Source organism: Pogonomyrmex barbatus, unplaced genomic scaffold, assembly GCF_055798465.1.
Source record: "Pogonomyrmex barbatus isolate J1 unplaced genomic scaffold, ASM5579846v1 scaffold5, whole genome shotgun sequence".
Taxonomy (NCBI): domain Eukaryota; kingdom Metazoa; phylum Arthropoda; class Insecta; order Hymenoptera; family Formicidae; genus Pogonomyrmex; species Pogonomyrmex barbatus.
Genome location: NW_028297149.1, coordinates 4044803 through 4068472, shown reverse-complemented (window position 1 = coordinate 4068472; position 23670 = coordinate 4044803). Strand labels below are relative to the sequence as shown.

Genomic DNA, 23670 nt, shown 5'->3' with positions numbered 1-23670 from the left:
CATATTTCATTGACAGTTTTTTGAAAGCTTTCCGAAATTTTTCGGTGCTGTGTGGGCGTTTGACTATATTACAATTGAGCATTCATTAATATCAATTGGTACTTAAGCTACATTCCAAATTTCCTCTTCGAGAAAAATCTTACTCAATATAATATAATATACATTATATATACTATATATATATAATATACATTATGTATACTACATAATGTAGTATAGTTACTTCGAGTTACTACTATATGTTTCAGTAAAATTTTCCTTGGAAAAAATATTTTGAAATGTTATCTTAGGAATTTTTCAATGAACTACTTATCAAGACTGCGGACCAATTCACGCTTATAGCCCTCACTATATTTACGATGCTCACAGTTAATCCAATTCATTAGTGTGCTTAGAGCACGCTGACGACGATTTCATTTCAATTTGATTGTAAAGTTGGATGCACAATGAATGAAAAGAATATTTTTTATAAACCTTTTTTATAAACCCTCCTATAAGTCTCCTTCTTGTAAAATTTTGTTTGATTTATATTTTAATTTTCAAAAAGATAATTTCTTGTATATAGTATTTGGAGAAAATAATTAATATAATTCCATCATCAATAATACAAAAATTTATCTCTTTATTTAATGGCAGATTAATTAATTTGACCAATTAGTGATTATTGGTTTTTACCATGCGTTGGATCCCTAATTTTAAATCAATTACATTGACAAATTATGTGTCAATCGTTGTGTTCGCTGAACGTGTTCGTCTCAACCGTTGTGTTCGCTGAACGTAGCTTATTGATGAATTATTCAATTATTGGGCAACAGTTAAGGTCATTGCATATGAAAAAATTTTAGTCATAATTGTAAAGTCACATAAGCGAACTGACCAATCAAAGTTCGCCTATTCTTCTTATGGTCCAAAAATAATCGATTGCTCATAACATTTTACGATTATAACTAAATTTTTTTTATGTGTAATGACTTTTATATTTGCTGAATGAGCTAATATTTATTTTTTATAGTTGTGTTCAAAAATTCTCATTGTTAACATCAAAAGTGTATAATATATGTGACATAGACTATGCATTTCAGTACTGGCGGTGAACATTAGAACGGAGTCCATTAACTCAAGACTTGAAAGATGATTGGCTGAACGCCAGTATATTCTGCCACATGCGCATCTTACCAGTAGTCGCGCGTGTTCATGGATAAAAAAAGAGGTGGGTTTGCTATTCGTTGTTCGAGCACATTCGAGACGCGTTACACGGTTACACCGTAATTGTCCGCCATTACGGATACTCGAATCGATCAGGCGAGGTCTATAGATAACGATATACTCCTCGCGGGAACGAACGGCACGAAAGTCGATATCGTTCGTCGCAGGTAAGTCGATAGCTGATCGCCGGACTCTCTTTCGCGAGGAATTGAATTGAACTTCGATAGCGAAACGGCGACCGTGGACGGAGACACGAGGGGAGGAACAAATATATCGGCGGCGTGTGCGTCGCGGTGGGATTCATCATCGCATTCGCGTCGCCGGCGGGGCGACTGACGCATGATGCGTTCCTCCGTGATTTCGCGCCTCGAGTCACGTTGCGCGAGATTTTTCATTTTGATTGTCGAGCAAGAACGACGCTGACATTGTGCGAAGTGGATTCGCACATTTGTCTGGTTACGGCGAATGCTGTGGACATTTAATTTCCACGAATACGGTGAACGTCACATCGAGCGACCGCGTGCCGACAGCGGCATTCGCAAATGGAGAGTAATAAACACCAAACAGCACTGCCGAATGGCGCAGCGAAGCCGAGCACCTCGGACGACAGTAAGAACGACATACAAATGGTATTGGCGAAAATGATGGAGGAGAAGCATACGTACACATATAAAAAATTGGTGGTACCGCCGTCAATGCGGAGTATTTACTGGAAATTCTTTGGGTTTCCAGCCACCGATGATGGTGACATTCTCACAAAAGTCAAGATCGTTTGTATACTATGCAAGACGCAAATTGCCTACAATCGTAACACCAGCAACCTCCGTATGCACTTGCAGAATAAACACTCCCAGGAATTGATGGATCTGGAGTCGTCCAATCTATCATCCTCGAGACAGCTCCTACCACAGGATAATAAGGAGCGTAAAGTGCAGAAAAAGCTGCTGAAAGCTAGCCTGAGTCCTACTAAATATATTTATACCACTAATGCAGATGGTACCGTTCAGATAGATGGTGATATCCAGTTTGTTACAGATCCTAACATAAGTCTGTCAAATATGGAAGATGATATCACAATTGGTCAACCATTGAGAGTGATGATTAAAGGAGGGTCCAGTATTAATGGTAGCAGTCAAAACGTGGCGTTTCTTATGTCAGAAGAGAACGTAACGAATCAATCAGTTGATGTAAAAACTGTCTCAGATGCCATTGCTGAATTTATAGTAATGGATTTACAATTGCCTGAAATTGTAGAGGGACGTGGATTCCAAAGATTGGTAGCTACCCTACGTTCACCTTGTGAGATTCCTAGCAAAAACAAGTTAGAAGAGGAGATAATACCGAAGATATATGACAGTTTCCGGGAGTCAGTGACGACTTCCTTGACCTGTGTTGCATCAGAGGTTGCGCTTACAATTGAAGAATGGCAGTCCAATAATAAGGAGAATTTTGTTACTGTATCAGTTTATTATCAGACTAATGGAGAAGCTACCTTAGAATGTAAGACTTTAAGTACTCTTCATGCTCCACTAGATTGGGAAGAATCCCATTGGAACAGCACTATAGACTCTCTCTTACTCGAATGGGATCTTAAGACGGAGAAAATAACAGCAGTGGTTGTTAGCACTACGAGAACAGAGTTACTTGCTGCACTAAATAATCACGGTTTTACTGTAGTACCCTGTCTGCTTCATACTTTGCAAGTTTGCGCACAGGCTTGCTTTGAGAATCCTGAGGTAGCTCATACATTATCCAAGTGCAGATCAATTATTGGAGCCATAATAAGCCATCCAACTGCACTTGCGACGTTGACTATGCAGGAACAATTATCAGAGGTAGTTTTTTATATAAATTAATACTTAAGATATATCTTGTTATGTAATACAGTATAATATTTACTTGTGTGAAATTAGTAAATAATAGTAATAATTTATATGTGTTTTTTAATAATCAGTATTCTTATTACAGTTGGAAGATAATATTATAATGCTAGATTATCCAATTGTATGGATATCGACATATACGATGCTGGAACAAATGATTATGCGTCGCAGTATGATAACAGCCATTTTAGGAAGCATAGAAGGAATAGATCAAGAAATGTTTGAAATCAGTGATGAACAGTGGAATATCATGGCAGATATCGTAAATGTTCTCGAACCGTTCAAAGTCACTATTATGACATTAAGTGAAGAGAAAATGCCTCTGATATCTTTGTTGAAACCATTACTTTGGCAACTCGTGTCCTCGCATCTTAAAATAAAGGAATCAGACAGCGATACTGCTAGGACATTCAAAGAATCTTTGTCGGAAATGCTATGCGATCGATATGCAGATTATAATGTCTCATTGCTTCTACAAATTGCAACCACTTTGGATCCTAGGTATAATTTATTCTTTGTAAATATATTATTCTTTTATTATCTTTATTATCTGTTGTACAGATTTAAAGCGATGCCATATGTCACTGATGAAGACAAAAATGTAGTTAGCGCTCCTATAAAGGAAATGTTAACAAAATTGATTCAGGAAGAATCTGGTGATGTTTCTATAAAGACTGAAGATGAAGGAGCTGTACAAAATAAGAAAGCTAGAATATCAGGTATCTTTTTTTTTATTTTTTTTTTTATTGCATGTAGCACATTTCTAATTACGCAAGCAATATAAGATAGGCATTTTAAGTTGATGATACATAATTATAGGTATGGAGTTTTTACTTGGTAGCTTGTGCACAACAAAGACTGGTATGCCCGCGGAAGAAAAAGCGGACCTCGAAATTGTTCAATATCAGTCCGAACCTACGGCATCTCTCGATTATTGTCCCCTGCAATGGTGGTTGAAAGTATCTGCGAAATGCCCGAACTTAGCAAAGCTGGTGAGCAGATATCATTGTGTACCTGCTTGTTGTGCACCACCTTCACGCATACCGCCAGATGTTCAGATTCAATACGATACGAAACGAGCGACTTTGCCTCCACATCTGATCGACAAACTACTCTTTTTGCATGGTAATCATACCATGCAGGTATGAAATTTTTAGCCTTGTTAAGATACATGGTTATATAGAACATGAAAAATGATGTAAAAAAGATCTCTACGAAAGTGTATATTGTTTCTATGTAAGACGTTAGGATTTATTAAAGAGATATATAAAAATCCATATCTTTGCATAATAATAAGTATTTATATTTTGTCCTAAAATATTTTAATAAAAGTGTGATCGCTCTATTTTAATAAAACTTGTATTTTAATATCTGAAATTCATGAAATTAAGAGATAGGTGCCAAAGTGTATTTGTGTGATCTATAAAATTCATTATGTACAAAATAAAATCCAGTTATTATAATCAATAATTATAAATGGTACATGATATACTTTGTTATAATATGGGCTGATAGATAATATAGACTGGTATCTGAAGTATATTTTAGTACAAATCTGATGAAATAGTAATACATTTTCTCTAATGATCTCTATGATATCTATGTATAAAAATATATTATTATTTTGTGATTGATGATAGATTCATGTGCAATTTTTATTCTGTATTGTATTTTTAGTTTTTATGTCTACAGTTTTTTTTCAGAATCAATTTCATTAAAAATGATTTGGCATTTATCATATAATTACACATTTTATTGTTTATGCTATTGGGATACATTTAAAATATGAATAAACATTCGTATTTCCTGTGAACATCTGTTATCAAATATTAAACACATAATCGAAATCGCACGTGTGTGTGTATGTGTGTGTATGTATATATATAAAACTCTTGCAGATTGAATATAAGGGATGTACATATATATATATATATACATAAATACTCTTGTAGATTGAATATAACGTACTGTGTGATATTAAATTCAATTCAATTATGATTTTGTATTAATGTAGATTAATATTGAGCTGACAAAAATTACATTATAACATATATTTTATTTGTTTTCAATGTAAGTATTGTCTTAAATATTTACATAAATGTAAAATTTTATTTATTATATTTATTATGATATTAAAGAAATTGCAAATAGTAAATTCTAACACATAAAAATTTAACTAGATAAATTGGCCAAATATCATGTGATTTGAACTTTTGTATATTGCGCGATTATATGAATCATAAAATAACAAAAAATAATTAAAAAATATAGAATAATACATTTATTTTTTTGATCTATTAATTCGTGCATTGATATAAAAATTTTTTATATATAAAGCCTTGATCTCAAAGATAAATATACTTTATAATAGAAATTTTTTACACAATGTATATAAATTCTATATACAATGTTGTATAATACATGAATTTAGAAATTAAAATATTCAGAATGAATTACATATCATGTATGAATTACATATCAACCTCATCACTTCATCCATATAATATATAAATATAATATATAAATTTGTACAAATGGTTGCCTTCAGCAGAAAAAGCAGTTTTACAACGATAAACTTCTTTAATAACGATTCTTGCCTTTTCATTGAAGATAAATCAATCATTAAAGAATTTTACAACAATTGCAAGTTGCTTTTTCTGTTGTACTCAGCCAATATAAAAATCTTGCATAGATAATAGTTAAAGATAAATTTGCGCACAGACAGATATATCCGTATATTTATATTTTATCAAAGTTAAAATTATTCTTTATGTATTACTGAATCTTATTTACATATAATCATGAGATACTCAATTGCTTTTGTACCCAAGCAGAATCTTTGTAAAATCTTGGGTCAACGATTCTTAAAGAGGCTCTCTTGTAGAAATAATAATATAGTACTGCAACTATATAAAACCTTAGATTAATATGTGTTCATCAATAAGATACCTTTTCCAGTTTTTTAATATCCTACCTGTTCGATGCACTGAATAAAGAATATAAAATTCTTTTGTCCAATAATGTTTCAATGGTACTGACCAATGTATAGTAACATGCCATGTATGTAAACTAATTGATAATATCATATATATAACACATAATACTAATGTCATGTGGAATCTTGTATATAGCAGCTGTATCAAACCTGCCTGAAAAGTAAATATTAAATACTATAATTAGATATTATATAGTTAACATAAAAATTTTGTCAGTGAGCAAAATCTTGAAAATTTGCCAGTGAATTAAATAGAATATAGCAAATTGGTGCATTAGTTTCATGTTGCATCAGCAAAACCTGTCATTTAAATGGCTATGAAATGGCAAAGTTTGCTCAGTTTCTAGTCAATTTGCTATCACATTCTATTATATTTCAGCTGATATATAATCAATAAAATTTATAGCATTTTATAAAATCTGTTTTTATTATAATTCCTGTTCTTTTTAGTTAAACTTCTTGCATATGATTTATTTTTTCTTTTTTTTCCATATTGAAGAAAAAGAACTATACAAGTTCAGTTAAAACAAAATAGAACATATTTATTCTATTGTATATGTTTACCTGGAAGATGTAAGTAGAAAAGAAGTTTACTAAAAGCAGAGTAAGGGCCACAATAAGGCAAAAGTCTTGAATCCTGAAAGCATCAAAATGATTAAATGATTATGCATGGCATTGCAATAATAAACAATAACAATTATTACGTACACATAAAGCACCAGTAGATCCGTCGGATGCTGCCTAGCGAAGCTTGCGAACGAATTTACGCAAACATCAAAGAGCAATATAACATATTGCAGGATTATGATAGCTGTGTACTGCCTTGTGTTTAAAGAACTCATTTACCACCTGTGAAAAGAAATTGCAAAACATAAACACGTGTACCCTTGTGTAATTTATTACAACGCATGGGTAGTTGCCATAGCAACGAATGAACATACCTAACCTAACCTAACCATCTAATCTGATCAGCGAAAATTAGGTTGAAAGCATTGAACAGAGAGAAGCTTGAGAGCAGCCACGATCGCGATTTATCTGTTACCAGAGAGCGGCCATCCCGGCGTTTTTCGTGGGAACATCGAAATTCCCCGTACATTAGCACCACAGTTCCATTTTAGCATGTTGGAATTTGTAAGTAGCGAGTTCTATTTTCTCACACGATAAAATCTCATTTCGGTGTGCTAGTTCCACTATTCGTGCTACTTCCACAATCCGAAAGAAGCAAGAATATACTTATATAATTAAATATTTATTTACGTTTGTGCAATTTTCTCGTTGTAAAATATTGATGAACATTAATTTGGTATATATATATATATATATATATATATATATATATACCATGTGTGTGTGTGTGTGTACATATTTATATGTACATATTGAAAGATATCTATTAGATTTGGAAAAAATTAACGGAGATCGACTGGATTTGAACTCGGGATCCCTCGTCTACCAATCCGACACTTAGTCTGCACGACCACGACGGCTCCTCTCTGTTAGCTCTTTATATTCCGAATCTCTTTCATGATGGCTTACGGTCATCTAATTCTTACAATATTGTACATTTTTACAATATTGTACATTTGTATGTATAAATATGTATATATTATAATAATAATATTATTATTATTATATTTTTATTACTTATTATAACTTTTAATTATTATAATCTTAATTATTATAAAATTATATAATAGCTTATTAATTATAATAAGTATTATATGTAAAGTACGTATGATTATATATAATAATTTTCGTTTTTCTTTAGATCTTGTGCTTATTCTTTTAATTCGTACGTTAATGTCAACAACAGTGAGCGATAAGAAACGTCGGAGACGCTCGACTATCGCACAGCGTGTGAAGTGCGAAAGAGTACGAAAATATTTCTATTTTCTTTTCACACTATATCATGAGCGCGAAAGAGACAATAGTATTTCTACCCTTTTCTATTCTCCCTAGATGACCGAATCGCCGAGTGCACATGTACGTGTCTCGCCTTTGTGTGCGTGCACATCTCTCCTCACAATTCGTTCTTTTAAATAAAGGAAGATTCCGGTCTTCAGGCCACCGATTTTGCTGAATTTTTGTTACAATGTAGTATTAATATAGATGTAACAGCATATAGCAATATATTATTCGGAAATGATGTATTTTAAAACTATTGATGAGAAATTGCGGTTTGAATTTTAGTACGCTCCTTTAGTATCACTGCAGTAAAACATGTAATTAGGATCGACGTGGCGTAGTGATTTAAGTGCTGTGCTAGAAATTCGGAGATCGCGTGTTCGCGTCCCAGTATTTTAGTCTTTTTTTTCTATTTTTTACGTTAATTTTTTTCTCGTAAAGAAAAATATTTAGTACATTTAATAATACAGAAATTAATTTTTTATTTAAATTTTTCATTCTTGTTTGTTTTGAATAAAACAATGCTAATATGACAAGTTTATGCGTATATGTATGTATTTATAGGGAGCGTCCTAGATGCGCACACACACACACCACTCACATCAGCCGATGTCTAGGAATTTTCTAGTGAGCCACCTATCAAAAATTTTTTTATTTAATCGATCAATCGGCAATGTATCCGATTAGACCTCATTCTATTTATATATAGATAGCGAATATTATATAGATGGCGAAATATTTATATGATATAAAGAAAATTGTTTTGTACATAAATAAACCAATAAATGTATATACATTTTTATATAAATACATATATACAGGGTGTTCCGTAGCACTGTCCCTATCGCTCGTGAGTAGGTAGATGGGAGCGAGATAAATCAAAATGTCTTATACTATTTTGCGATATTCGCAATAATTTTCGAGTTATCAAGTATTAAAGTTGCGCATACAAAAGCGCACGCTCGCCCGCCTGACCCGTAGAAACCTGTTTATATAAAAATTATTTGCAAAATTATTTGCAACTACATATTTCTTTCATGAAATGTATGCAGGATTCAGAGATTAAGAAGTTATTAAAAAATATGCGACCGCTGAAACTCTTCTTAAAATGAGTATGAAATTCTGCTAGAAATACCGAGAACAGTCGCTAGAATTACGATAAATAATCAGCGCAATACTATTCTTCCAAGTGTCATACCGTATTTAATATGAAAAATGTAAAAAAGTAATAATTGTTTAAATTTTTTTCTTAAAATTATACATAATGATGAGAATCGAATATTAATGTTATTCGAGTATTGATTACAACTATCATTTAAAGTGATAATATTTACTCTATTCTTGTACTTTAGAGAGAAAGATTAGGCTACATTCGTAAAATTAGTATATTATTTAATTTGATTTTGTGCTATTAAAAAAGCTATAAATATTACGTTATTAAAAAAGCTATAAATAGTTAAGCTATAAAGAAAGCTATAAAGAATAAAATATTTAATAATTGTAATCGCGTGTATAATGTTGATGCGAGTTTCGGCATGATAAGAAGCGTGAGCAGTGGTTCATCCTTTCCCTCGCCGCACGCTGCCCAATCATCACCGAGCGCCGGGCGGCCATGTCGACATGCTGGTCCGTTCTACGGGTCAAGCGGGCGAGCGCGTGCTTTTATTCGTGCAACTTTAATACTTAATAACTCGAAAATTATTGCGAATGATAATAAAATAAGATATTTTGATTTCGCTCCCGTCTATCTCCTCACGAGCGATAGGAACAGTGCTACGGAACACCCTATATATATGTTTATATATGTTCTTATTGCATTGTTTACTTTTATTCAAAAGAATAAAAAAAATTTGAATATATAAAAAATTAGTTTCCATGTTATTAAATGTACTAAATATTTTTCTTTTCAAAAAATTAACGTAAAAAATAGAAAAAAGAAGATTACTAGAATACGCAAACACGCGATCCCCGCATTTCCAGCGCAGCACCTTTATTTTTATTTTATTTTATTTGAAATTGTTTATTTGTGGGATTTGCAGTACAATAAGATTATAATGAAGTTACAAAATTGTTACGTTCTGATTGTCCGTTTTTTTTTTTGGGTCAATACATTTAAGTACTTACCTTGGGATTGGACCGGTTTGTGAATTAACCCCGAAGAAACGAATTTTATAAATTTTATAAATTTTATATCGCGAATCATTCTTATTAATTTGATTACAATTAGGATAATTTATTTTGAAATCAATTTCTCTCAATTTATATTTAGGAATTTGCTTGATTATTTTAGTTTTAAATTGACTTTCCAATTTTTTAAGTTTTAAGAATAATGGGAAGGGATCTTTATTTAAAATTATCGTTTGATTTAATTGAAATCTTAATCTTTTAATTTGAACTCTGCGTTCATCTCTTTTGAACATGAATGCCTTTGAAATTAATTATTTATTATTGAGATTCTAAATTCAAATTATTTAGTTACAACACCATTGGCTGCGACTGAATAGTACGCTACGCTATTGTCAGCGACCGAATTTGGATTTAGAATCATTTTGATTTTAATCAAGAAATATTAAGAAGAATAAGATTTCAATTTTCCATTTATCTTATTAGGTGTACAAAAAAGTTCTGAGCTTTAGATTTCATACAACCGAAATAACAATTTAAATTTTATATATCTTCCCGCCCTTTTGCGATTTTAAAGCGTTGACATTTGGTCTTCTAAAATGCCATACGGTTTGGCGTTTGATGCATATAACCTCAAAAATCAGTAGTATTCACGATGGCAATAACAAAAGAGCATATTCGATTTTCCATCCACTTCGCATTCATCTGAAGAAAAATGCTGCTGAAGCCATTGCAATGATTTGTGCTGCATATGGAGAGAATGCTGTAAGTCATACTACATGTAAAAGATGGTATCAAAAATTTCGCCAAGGAGATTTTAGTCTTGAAGATGAACCGCGTGCTGGACGCCCTCAAAAGATTGAAACGGACGAATTGCAAGCACTGCTGGATATAAACTCTGCGCAAACTAAAAAGGAGCTTGCAGAACAGCTTGGCGTTACGCAGCAAACCATTTCCGTACGTTTACATACGATAGGAAAGGTTTAGAAGGAAGGCAGATGGGTTCCGCATGAATTGTCCGAAGACAACAAAAATCATCGGCGTGACACTGCACTCACTTTGCTTTCAAAGTTCCGGAAAAAAGATTTTCTGCACAAAATCATTACAGGCGATGAAAAGTGGATTCTTTATGATAATCCTAAACATAGAAAATCATGGGTTGATCCTGGTCAACCTTTGACATCGACGCCAAAGCCCAATATTCACGCCAAGAAGGTTTTGCTCTGTATCTGATGGGGTTGGAAAGATGTGTTGTATTACGAGTTGTTACAACCGGGTGAAACAATCACGGCAGACCGTTACCAACAACAATTGACCAAACGATGCATTTGAACGATGCATTAGAAGAAAAGAGGCCATTTACTGGCCAAGGACATCGTAAAGTGATCTTGCTTCATGACAATGCTCGATCACATGTTGCGAAAGCGACTCAGGACCATATCTTTGCGTTAGGCTGGGAACTTCTCCCGCACGCGGCGTATAACCCAAACATGGCGCCTTCCGATTACTACCTATTCCGGTCGCTGCAGCATCATTTGGCTGATACACATTTCGTGAGATTTGAAGAGCATTGAAGCATACGAAAGAAGAGTATACGAAAATGCATTGATAACTTTATCGCTTCGAAGCCGGTGAGCTTCTATCGTCAAGGAATTCGCAAGCTACCCGAAAGATGGTAAAAGGTCGTTGATGCAAACGGGGAATATTTATACTGATTAATATTTTTTTGTTTGTTTTTGAATAAAGATTGAATTTTACAAAAAAAAAGCTCAGAACTTTTTTTGTACACTTAATAGTTTTAAATTACCTTTATTTAGTCGAGGAGGCTTTTAAATTTTAAATTCTCCTAAGAGAAATATTACAAACAAGATTTATTATAAATTTAAAGATTCAACCCTAAGGTTGATCTAGCACGATTTATGAGTGATAATACGAACTGACTATTGCTATCGCCACGCTTTACAGAACTTAACTTGACCTTCTCTAAAAATCTCTTTCAATCTCTTTCACTTTTATCTTTCTGATCTGCTGCGTTTTCCGCACGCATATTTATAGATGGAAATGGTCAGAATCCCCGCGCGAGCTTCTCACCACTTCCTTCTCTCGAACCCATAATTAAGAGGGGGAAAGTTCTTTCTTAGAGGTGTCATCTGAATCCTCGTTGGTAACAGCCGTAGCCTGGTACCAACAGGAATTTAATCAATAAATCAATATATCAATATCTTTATCATATAGCATGCATTCTTTCATTTAAAAAAAATTATAAGATTTAGATAGCCGTGACAAAATGAACGAAAAAACTTTCTTTTAACTTAAGTGGGAATAGAGCGGTACGGTTATTAGGTTCTCGCCGCTACATACAAATTTTGGTTACATTATTTATATGTAATGAGTTTTATGTACATATGAGAACTTAGATACTTAATTCTACGTAGCGAATATAGTGTATTTTTTATCCATTTTTTTTGTTTTCCAGTAAAAAAGTCCCAAGTGAAAAAAATCTGGATTTCTTATATTCTATTTTTGAAAATTATTAATAAAAAAATAAAATCTAATAAAATAAAATAAAATCTAATGCACAAATAATAAGCATAAAATAATAAGTATAAATCATAAGCATAAAACATAAAAAGAAATAACAAGAAATAAATAATTTTGACTTATGATTAACAATATCATATTATAAAATTACTATATTAATGTAGTAATATATACAACATACATATAATATACTATAAATATGCCAAAGGCGTCTTATTTGTCGCATGTACATTGCTGTCGCTTATATAATGTGTATATTTTTATATTCTGAGCTTTCGTTCGGTAGAAGCCGATAAAGACGAGTAAGACGAGAAGGAGAGTATTTTATTTTATTCTAACTACCAATATCTGCTCTATCTCTTTTTCTTTAACATATCTGCTCTAGAGATGGCCATAGAGATGATTATATTGCCATGCTATTGTTAGATCTTTGTTGGACGTGTGCTTGAGATATTAATAATTAATTTTTTATTATTATTGTGTCTTGGATAGTGATATAATAAGGGAACTCCTATGTTATCCTGAATGAGTCCTACTTTGTCCAAATAGAGAAAGGCTTCTGGAGGAATAAATCCCGAATTTAAGGTTTTTTCAAAATACAAAAGATTGGGATAAAGCGATCAGTATATCAAACTATTTGTTGTTATTTTACTTACTAGTCGGTAGTGTTCGCGCGTTAGATTAATAATAAAATTATCGATTCGCGGGATATTAGCGCTTTCATATAATTTATGATTACTTATATACTCGATATAATTAGTTTGTGGAGATCTATACATATTTAAACAGACTCATAGATATTTTCTTTCAAATATTCTCATTTTCTCCATGAGAGATGCACTAACATTGTACCATATAGGGCAATCGTATGTTATTATTGGTCTTATTAATAACTGATAACATATTAATTTAATTTTTGTATAAAGATATTTTGAGTAAAACAATCTTTTGTGTTACATAAAGACGTTAATTGCTTTTTTAAATTGTATTTCTAGGTGGCTTTTGTAATGTAATCTCTCATCGAGATTTATTCCCAGATATTTTACAATGTGTTTGTGTGGGATGAACTGTTCTATTTCGTTTTTGGGTGAACTTGCGATTTGAAATGTTTTATAATGTCTCCTAACGTTTTTGTTCGCATACATGAGATTTGTCCGGAATAATATTGTTTCGTATTTGTCTATGTTAATATGTAACTTCCAGGTTTAGTAAAATTAAATTCTAATTTTCTGAATATTAAATTCTAATTTTAGAAAAATAAAATTCTAATTTTCTGAATATTTCTTGTAGTGATTGCTGATTATGGAACGCCAGCTGTCTGCCACGTACACTACTAGGTCGTCTGCAAAGATAATTGCTTGTGGTTTCTCAGGTAAGTTTAAGTCAAAAAGTTTTAATACATCAGCTGTGTAAATATTAAATCCTGGCGAGTTTACAGTTCCTTGTTGTGGACCATTGTTAATTTTAAATGTGATATTAGCAAATGTTTCACCACATGTATGCTGTAATTAGAGATCTTCCGATCATGTTCCAAATTAGTTTAATTAGATGTTTAGGGAATTTTTTTTCTATTAACTTAAATAGTAATCCATCTAGCCATATTGTGGCGAAAGCTTTTTCTAGGTCAATCAGACATGCACTTAAACATTTTTTGTTATTGAGTGCCCAATTAATCCAAAGTAAATCTGTTAATGGGATGGATTGTTGAATGCTTGTGTCTAAGCCCGAATTGATTTTCGGGGATGATATCGTTAGTTCTGCAGAAATTTGTTATCTTGTCATTTATTATTATCTTAAATATCTTACTAATATTTGGAAGCAGACTTATAGGTCTGTAGCTGGAAGGTAGTGCAGGTCGTCTTTATTTTTTTTTTTTGATTGCGACTACTTTGGCGAGTTTCCAGTTTTCAGAGAAAAGCGAATAATTCAATAGGTTATTGAATATTATAGTATAATTATAAATTAGATTATGTGGTATTTTTTTTAAGACTATGTTTGGTATCTTATCCAATCATAAGATTTTTTGTTATTTAATTTTTTAAATCTTTTAGTTAAATCGTACATACTTGTGTAGTAATTACTATAGTCATCTTCTATCCAAAGCTCATCTGCAGTGTTTTTTTTATTGGAGGTGCATAATGTTAAATTATTCGCCCTTTCCTGCTGAATTTGGTCTTTAAATGAAATAATTTCGGTATTTATTAATTTGTTGAGTTGGAGTCTGTTGTTTTCAATTTCTTTATTATTGATATTTGCAAAGTGCATCCTCATTATGTTTAGTTTGTCTGTTATTATGTTTATAAGAATGTTATCTTTTTAATCTTTTTCATAATGTGTAACATTAATTTTTACCAGTTTTAGAATAGGAGACTTGGCTGGTATCTTGAGAGTATTGTAAGAATTAGACGACCGTAAGCGGTCATGAAAGAGATTCGGAATATAAACACTAACAGAGAGGAGCCGTCGTGGTCGTGCAGACTAAGTGTCGGATTGGTAGACGAGGGATCCCGAGTTCAAATCCAGTCGGTCTCCGTTAATTTTTTCCGAATCTAATAGATATCTTTCAATCTCAGAAGTGGGATTCAGCCTATGTTACCTCAGAGAAGATTCAGCCTATGTTACCTGACAAGTCGATCGTTCAGGAGTGAACGGAAAAAGTCGGGGGTAGTACTCCAAAGTCGTTGTCGGTCGTTCAAGAGAAATGAACGGGAAAAAAGTCGTGGAGTAGTACTCCAAAGGAGTCGTGTCGGTCGTTCAAGAAAGTGATCGAAAGTCGGGAGCAGAAGCTCCAAGTTTCGGATAAAAATCCGATAGAGGAAGACTCGGTACATTCGGGACGAATGTAATACCAGAATGGCCGAACTGTAAGAATTAGACGACCGTAAGCGGTCATGAAAGAGATTCGGAATATAAACACTAACAGAGAGGAGCCGTCGTGGTCGTGCAGACTAAGTGTCGGATTGGTAGACGAGGGATCCCGAGTTCAAATCCAGTCCGGTCTCCGTTAATTTTTTCCGAATCTAATAGATATCTTTCAGTATTAATTTCTGCAATGTTTTTTTTCTAAATATACTATTTACTTGTGGGAACATGCTTGCAGAATCATTACTAGAAATTTTTTATACTTTATTTTTTCAGTAATAGTTTATAGAATTTGTAAATTCTAATTTAAATCTTTTTGTTCTTATATTTTTTAGGTCATCTTTTAGATCATCTTTTTCTTCAACTGTCTGTTGTTTGATATTGGCCATTTCTGGCGGAGTCTATGTATCTTGGTGAATATTTTGTTCTTTTGTTTTTGTAGATTACATATTTTGTTGTTTCTATAGGGTTTTATTGAGTTTTTATCTTTTATTTTTGATATTATTTTTTCCATTATTTCTAGTATTTTGTCATCTGCTTCTTTAAAGTATTGGTGTATTTCTTGTACTATTAGGTTTCTGTCGTTAGGAATATTGTTTATAGTATTTTTTTGTAATACTTTTGTAAATTTTTTTCAGTTTGTTTTTTTTAGGTTGTATTTGTAATCCGTTGCGTCAGGTTCTAATTCTAGTCCATTTTCTTCCTTAAAAGCTATTTGCAGTTTGATAGCGTTATGGTCGCTATCATAGAGTAAATTATCTAAGTCATTGTTGTTTTTAACATTGTGAAATATAATCCTTGCATCAACTAAAATAATATCCAAAGGAGTTTCCATTTGGATAAGAGGGATACTTAAAAGTCTAATTTTGTATGCTATGTTATTTCTATCGATCCAATTTTTTAAGGCAATGCCTCTAGAATTGTTATTAGGATTTTTCTAATTTGTATGTTTTGCGTTTAAGTTGCTAGCTATTATGTAGTAGTTGTCTAGTTTGTCTAATTTTAAATTAGTAAATAGATTATCGAGATCCGGTATAAATTCTTTTTGATTCTCACATTTAGCATAAGCCGAGATTATATATAAGTTTTTGTTTTCTTTTAAGAATGTATTATTGTATGTTCGAGTATTTTTTCATTTCTAGTTTCTTGGATTATTGTAGTATATTTAATATTTTTGTTAATTATGCCTCCACCTTGGTGCATATCGTATATTTATTGTATATCGTATATTTCGTATTATGTTATATTTCTTGAATCTTAATATATGATTTTTATTTAGTTTTGTTTCATTTATAAGTACTATATCTGGTTTATATTTATTAATCAGATTGTATAGGGATGCTCTTCTTTGGTTTCTGATTATTGAGTTGACGTTGAGAGTAATTATTTTAATTTTATTTAAAATTCGTTTATTGTTTATGAGATTTGTTACGTTATTATCCATTGTAACTGAATAATTTTTCTAATATTGAGGCAACTTGGTTAATTTTTGACGCGTTGGTTTCTACTATTTTTTCAAGCTTTATTATGTTGTTCTTTATTTCTATAATCTTATTTTCCATCATTGTAAAGTTACTATCTTTTTTATCTATTGTTATATTGTCATTATGAATATCTACATTTGTATCATTCATATTCGTATTCATATCTTTTAGTCCTTTTGTTACTTGAGCATAACTAACTCCTGCTTGGATTATTGAATTATTTATGTTCCTGTTTTTTGAATTATTTGTTTTATTATAATTGTCTTCTTTTTGTTTGATTAATCTTTTTTTATTTTCAGTTATTCTTGGACATCCTCTATATGAGGCCGGATCTTTGTCTATTTGAGTACCCGGCGGTACTGTTTTCCTCTACTAATGTGGTCCAGTTTTTTATTTCTTGAATTTCTTCTTTCAGCTTTTTGTTTTCCGCTAATAAATGTTCAATGTTTATTTCTTTTGTGTTTGTGACTATTATATTTTCTGTTTCGGATGCAAGAAAAGAGCTCGTATTTGTATGTTGCGCTTTATTTCTCGTCATGAGTGAGGTTAGGGACTGGGATTATTTTATTATGTTTGGCAGAATTTGTTCCTTGTTGCACTATTCTCTTTTTTTGTATTGCTTTATCTAACTTGATATATGCAATAGCGTTTTTTTCTTCTATTTTTATTGTATTTATTTGTGTATCACTTTTATGTTCCTTAGCAATTGAGATTGCATCACTCGTTTTGTTCTTCTACTATTTGATTCTAATTAGTATTAATATTTGCAATTACTTCATTTAACCTATCTGCCATGAAGGATTTTATCCTCGTTTGACAATTTTTGATAATTTTCTTACTATTTTTAAAGAGCTCGTCTGTATGATGTGTACTCGATGTGAACTCGACGAGAATTCTCCAGCGCAGCACCTAATCACTACGCCATGTCAATCCTAGCTGTATACTTTACTAAAGTGATACCAATGAAGCATGCTAAAATTCCTACCATAATTTCTCATCAATAGTTGAAAAGTAAATCATCTGCGAATAATATATTACTATATGTTGTTACATCTACATTAATGCAACATTTTAACAAAAATTCAATAAAATCGATGACCTGAAGGAATCTTCCCTTGTTTAGAAGGATCGATTGTGAGGAGAGATGCTTGACACGCACACAAAAGCAAGGCACGTATGTATATGTGCGCTCGGCATTTCGGCTACCTGTAGGCCTATTCTTTAACTTTTTAACGACAGTTTCACTAGCTAGGGATGTCGTTACGCAGATTTAACGACACTATAACGAAAAATGGTATTCTGTAATTTAACGTAATGATAATTAATAATAAAATAAATGTCGTTAAAAGTATCGATAAAGTACCAAATCTTGTCGTTAAGATATCGAGGAGTATCGGACCTCTCGATAAGCCAATATAACTAGACATATCAATCAATAGCAACATTCCGGCTCCGAATGTAGTACGGAAGTGTGCAAGTATAGTATAATTTTATAATTTGAATATATGAACATAATAAATTTATTTTAAAGATATTAAATATTAAGAAGAGCATGCAAAAAGTAATATTACAATAAAATATTTTAATTAAAAATAATGTATTATCAATGTTATAATATCTAAGGATATTAAAATAAATAAATAAATAGATATAGGTTATATTTTACTTATGAATTATATGTAATGTAAATCAGATGTTTTTCATAAAAAATAATTTTAGATAAAAAGTTAAGATTTTCTCTTATTTTTGAAGTAAAATGGCAGAAGGATATTTGGCATGGAATATATTACTTAAAAAAACATATTTAAAAAAATTTTTTTAAATATGTAAAAAAAAAATTTAAACAAATAATTTAAATAATTATATTTAATAGCATTAAATTACATTAAATATAATTAATAATAATAATAATAATAATAATATATAATAATTAATAATAAATATTAATAATTTATTATTATTATTATTATATTTAATAATTTAAAAAAATTATGTATTAATTTTCTATGTAATCTGTTGTGTATAACACAGGACGATCGACAACAGTGCTTTTAACACTCAAAATAAATAATTAATCATTGGCCAATTGAATTGCTAGTAATTAATATCAATTTTATATGTAATTTATCAATATTTTTTTATATATTACTTTAAATTATTTATATATACTCTGACATTGCACAGGCTTTATTTATCTCTTTTACTATTTCTCACTTTACTACTTTATTGTAAGTTTATAACCTTATCATTTGGATAATTTATTTTCACATTCCTCAACTCATCAGAAAAGGATGTTAGAAAAGAGATTTTATTGATTGGATATTACAACGAAAAAATTATATGAAACCGAATATACTCGTTACGATAACGACATCGAAATCACATTTTGTATCGATATCGTTTCGTTAGTTGTATTACAGAATAGCTTTGTCGTTATAATATCGTCAGCGCAAGCGACGATTGTCGCTACGTAACAATAACGACATTGTCGTTATGAAGTTAAAGAATAGGCTGAGGATGATAGAAAAGAATAGAAATACTATTGTCTCTCTCGCGCTCATGACATAATATGCAAAGAAAATAGAAATATTTTCGTACTCTTTCGCGCTTCACACGCAATGGTTGAGCGTCTCCGACTTTCTTATCGCTCACTGTTGTTGACATATAGCGTACGAATTAAAAGAATAAGCATATACAAGATACAAAGGAAAACGAAAATTATTATATATAATCATACGTACTTTCCATATAATACTTATTATAATTAATAAGCTATTATATAATTTTGTAATAATTAAGATTATAATAATAATTATAATAATTATAATAATTAAAAGTTATAATAACTAATAAAAATATAATAATAATAATAATAATATTATAATATATACATATTTTATATAAAAATGTATATATAAAAATGTATATGTACATATAAATATGAAAATATTGATACATATGTGTGCGTGCGCGCGCGCGCGCGCGCGCGCGCGACCGGAATAGGTAGCAATCGGAAGGTGCCATGTCTAGGCTATACGCCGCGTGCGGGAGAAGTTCCCAGCCTAACGCAAAGATATGGTCTTGAGTCGCTTTCGCAACATGTAGTCGAGCATTGTCATGAAGCAAGATCACTTTACGATGTCCTTGGCCTCCAGTAAATGGCCTCTTTTCTTCTAATGCATCGCTCAAATTGGTCAATTGTTGTTGGTAGCGGTCTGCCGTGATTGTTTCACCCGGTTGTAACAACTCGTAATACAACACACCTTTCCAATCCCACCAGATACAGAGGAAAACTTTCTTGGCGTGGATAGTGGGCGTCGATGTCGAAGGTTGACCAGGGTCAACCCATGATTTTCTACGTTTAGGGTTATCATAAAGAATCCACTTTTCATCGCCTGTAATGATTTTGTGCAGAAAATCTTTTTTCCGGAACTTTGAAAGCAAAGTGAGTGCAGTGTCACGCCGATGATTTTTGTTGTCTTCGGACAATTCATGCGGAACCCATCTGCCTTCCTTCTAAACCTTTCCTATCGTATGTAAACGTACGGAAATGGTTTGCTGCGTAACGCCAAGCTGTTCTGCAAGCTCCTCTTTAGTTTGCGCAGAGTTTATATCCAGCAGTGCTTGCAATTCGTCCGTTTCAATCTTTTGAGGGCGTCCAGCACGCGGTTCATCTTCAAGACTGAAATCTCCTTGGCGAAATTTTTGATACCATCTTTTACATGTAATATGACTTCCAGCGTTCTCTCCATATGCAGCACAAATCATTGCAGTGGCTTTAGCAGCATTTTTCTTCAGATGAACGCGAAGTGGATGGAAAATCGAATATGCTCTTTTGTTATTGCCGTCGTGAACACTACTGATTTTGGAGGTTATGTGCATCAAACGCTAAACCGTATGGCATTTTAGAAGGCCAAATGTCAACGCATATTTAAAATCGCAAAAGGGCGGGAAGATATATAAAATTTAAATTGTTATTTCGGTTGTATGAAATCTAAAGCTTAGAACTTTTTTGTACACCTAATATATTTGAATCAAATAGAAAATTTAATTACATAGAATTAAAGAGGTAATAGTACAAAATGGAAAAAATTTAATTTAAACAAAAAAATTTTGATATAAAAAAACTTGGCGTTGGATAAAAAAATTAAAATAATTTAAAGTAATAATATATAATAATAACATTAAATAATGTTATGTCATAATTTTGAAAAAGAATTAAAGCTATCACTTGTGTTTTAGAATAAGAAGACTTCAATACAAAAATATGAATCATTGATTTACATTTTTTAAAAGCAATTGTACATTTAACTTTCGAGGTAATGGGACTATAACTTGGCGCCACTTTTTTGATATCACATCTTTTATATAGATGATATACATATTAATTAAACACAATTTTATGATATCATTATTTTTTAAAAAGAATTAAAGCTATTATCACTTGGGTTTTAGAATAAGAAGATTTTAATGGAAACAAAAATACAAATCATTGATTGATTTACATTTTTTAAAAGCAATTGTATATTTAACTTTCGAGGTAATAAGACTATAACTTAGCGCCACATTTTTGATATCAAATCTTTTATATAAATAATATACATATTAGGGTTGAATATTAGATACTATTTGAATTTAATAAGATTGTACTATAACACTTAGATTTAAATAGGCTCTTATTATACGTGAAGTCCTTTTTCTATCTTTTTGTAAAAAGATAATTTTATAGTGATATCAGACATTTTATAGTATTAACCATTTTTCTATATTCAAAAAGCGCACTTTTATACTTGACTTTTTTTTCTATAATAAGCACAACGAGAGTAAATATGATAAAGAACGAAAGAACGAGCGAAACATATTAATATAATATATATAACATATTATATTTTCTCTTTTACTTTATACGTTATTTCACGTTCAATTATATCATTTTTATACACATATATTTTTAATTGTAAATGTAATTCTACAATCTTACTTACGACACAAGAAGTTAATTTTATTTATTTGCACACTACAAATTTATAAATGCGCGGAAAATTATTACAATGAATCTTCAATGATAGTATTTTTCAATGATTGTACTTTTACATATAACTTTTTATAAAATGTATAATCGAAGAATTATTACGCAATCATAATTAAATAATCAATTAAATCAATAATTAAATAATAATTAAATAATCAATAATTATTCATTTAATGATTATTTAATTATTGACTTAATTATTTAATTATGATTACGTAATAATTTTTTTATTATACATTTTAAAAAGAAATTATGTGTAAAATTACAACTATCATTGCAGATAATTTGGAGACCCATGTAACAGCGCATTTTTAAATTTGCAATATGCAAATAAACTTCTTGTGCTACAAGAAGATTATAGGATTATATTTATAATTAAATATAAGCGTATAGAAATGATACGCTATAACGTGAAATAATACTTTACGTATAGAAATAATACTTTTTATAATTACATTATTATTGCAAATTCAAATTTTAAATTTACAACGTAATATTCATTTCGAAAATACTTATTTTGATCTTCACATTTTTATTTACTAATAACTTTTTATTATTATTGAATATAATCTTCCTTATTTATAAATTACAATTTCGCGAATTCATTATTTTTTAAAATAATTTTTAATATCGGCTGCTTGAGATAGTTGTAAGACAGTCAATGTCCAATATCGCAATGATAGTTATAATTTTACACGTAACTTTTTTAAAATATATAATAAAAGAATTATTACGCGATAATTAAATAATTAATAATTATATTTAAATAATAATTAAATAAATAAATAATTTGAATAATCAATAATTAATCAGAACGAGAGGGAAAGAAAAAAAGCGCGACATATAGAGACACCGCGGTCTCTCGTTCGCACTAGAGTCGAGTGTGTGTGAGACAGCAAAGGGACACCGAAATTGGTATCACGTTCGATTATGTTTTCTCTTTCGATCGTGCGTCTCGCATTAAGGCAACATCGAATTGCACTATTTTTTCTCTCCGTTCCGCGATCTCCTTCGCACTCCACGGAAACACGAACGTACGCGCTTCGTGTGTATGTGTAGCGGCCGCGCGCCCAGCGCACAGACGCCATTCCTGCCAGGGACATACGTGTACATTGGACAGTGGCCTCCGTGACAGAAATTGCAACCGTAGATGAGAACCGGGTCACGACGATAATGATGTTTCTTAAAGTAAAAATTTCCAAATCGAACTTTGCGTAGCAATATCTTCGCTCGTAGGGCACGTAGCAGAAAAATAAAAATACTTTTATTATGCAAGTCGAACACAACCTATCAATCACAAACTATCACAAACTATCGATCAAGCCTATTTAGAACTTGATCAGTTTAGCCGTTATTGAGATCCAATAATTTCGGATGCTCGCATCTCGCCGACTCGCGTAAAGTCACACGGTAGTGTTCTCGGTTGACTTGACACCCGAGACACTACCGTATCTCCTGATTACATTTTATCACATTTGCAACAATCACATATAGTATCTGATATATCAAATAAAAAAAAATAATTTACATCTTTAATTAAGAAGTAATAAAATATCAAAATTTATAATCTTCGTTGAATTAAGAGCAGTCAAATACTAATCTAGGAAAAATATTTTTCTTTATAACAGATGTTAAAAC

General features: G+C 31.2%; 2 protein-coding genes and 2 long non-coding RNA genes across 7 annotated transcripts; 3 read left to right on the top strand and 1 right to left on the bottom strand.

Moving 5' to 3' along the window:
- The first annotated feature begins 1239 nt into the window (after positions 1 to 1239).
- LOC105431512 (E3 SUMO-protein ligase ZBED1) lies at positions 1240 to 4366 on the top strand. 4 transcript variants are annotated; one of them, XM_011645761.3, is made up of 5 exons: positions 1240 to 1815; positions 1939 to 3041; positions 3175 to 3590; positions 3651 to 3808; positions 3909 to 4366. In XM_011645761.3, the coding sequence occupies exons 1-5, from the start codon at positions 1749 to 1751 to the stop codon at positions 4235 to 4237; spliced, it is 2073 nt and encodes a 690-aa protein (XP_011644063.2). In that variant the 5' UTR covers positions 1240 to 1748; the 3' UTR covers positions 4238 to 4366. The 4 variants fall into 4 exon arrangements, with proteins under 4 accessions (XP_011644063.2, XP_011644046.2, XP_011644070.2 ...); XM_011645768.2 differs by having other exon boundaries at positions 1241 to 1835; XM_011645754.3 differs by having other exon boundaries at positions 1253 to 1373; positions 1434 to 3041.
- A 454-nt stretch (positions 4367 to 4820) lies between these two features.
- Positions 4821 to 6933, bottom strand: LOC105431532 (transmembrane protein 138). Its single transcript, XM_011645780.3, has 4 exons — positions 6793 to 6933; positions 6649 to 6721; positions 6064 to 6238; positions 4821 to 5995 (listed from the first exon to the last, which is right to left on the bottom strand). Exons 1-4 carry the CDS (start codon positions 6924 to 6926, stop codon positions 5889 to 5891), a joined length of 489 nt encoding a protein of 162 aa, XP_011644082.1. The 5' UTR covers positions 6927 to 6933; the 3' UTR covers positions 4821 to 5888.
- Positions 6934 to 7015: 82 nt separating this feature from the next.
- LOC105431542 (uncharacterized) lies at positions 7016 to 8800 on the top strand. The gene is made up of 4 exons (XR_968315.3): positions 7016 to 7215; positions 7482 to 7669; positions 7853 to 7956; positions 8044 to 8800. It is a non-coding gene; the product is annotated as an uncharacterized LOC105431542 (long non-coding RNA).
- Positions 8801 to 13943: 5143 nt separating this feature from the next.
- LOC148935363 (uncharacterized) lies at positions 13944 to 17450 on the top strand. Its single transcript, XR_016140505.1, has 2 exons — positions 13944 to 14026; positions 17300 to 17450. It is a non-coding gene; the product is annotated as an uncharacterized LOC148935363 (long non-coding RNA).
- Positions 17451 to 23670: the final 6220 nt, after the last annotated feature.

Bases quoted from the DNA above. Each gene is read 5' to 3' on its own strand.
- LOC105431512 (XM_011645744.3), top strand. From the start codon at position 1,749: ATGGAGAGTAATAAACACCAAACAGCACTGCCGAATGGCGCAGCGAAG. The intron at 3,591-3,650 runs GTATAATTTATT...TCTGTTGTACAG, and splicing joins GCAACCACTTTGGATCCTAG to ATTTAAAGCGATGCCATATG. The intron at 3,809-3,908 runs GTATCTTTTTTT...ACATAATTATAG, and splicing joins TAAGAAAGCTAGAATATCAG to GTATGGAGTTTTTACTTGGT.
- LOC105431532 (XM_011645780.3), bottom strand. From the start codon at position 6,926: ATGAGTTCTTTAAACACAAGGCAGTACACAGCTATCATAATCCTGCAA. The intron at 6,722-6,792 runs GTACGTAATAAT...TGATGCTTTCAG, and splicing joins GATCTACTGGTGCTTTATGT to GATTCAAGACTTTTGCCTTA. The intron at 6,239-6,648 runs GTAAACATATAC...TTTACTTTTCAG, and splicing joins TTTCTACTTACATCTTCCAG to GCAGGTTTGATACAGCTGCT.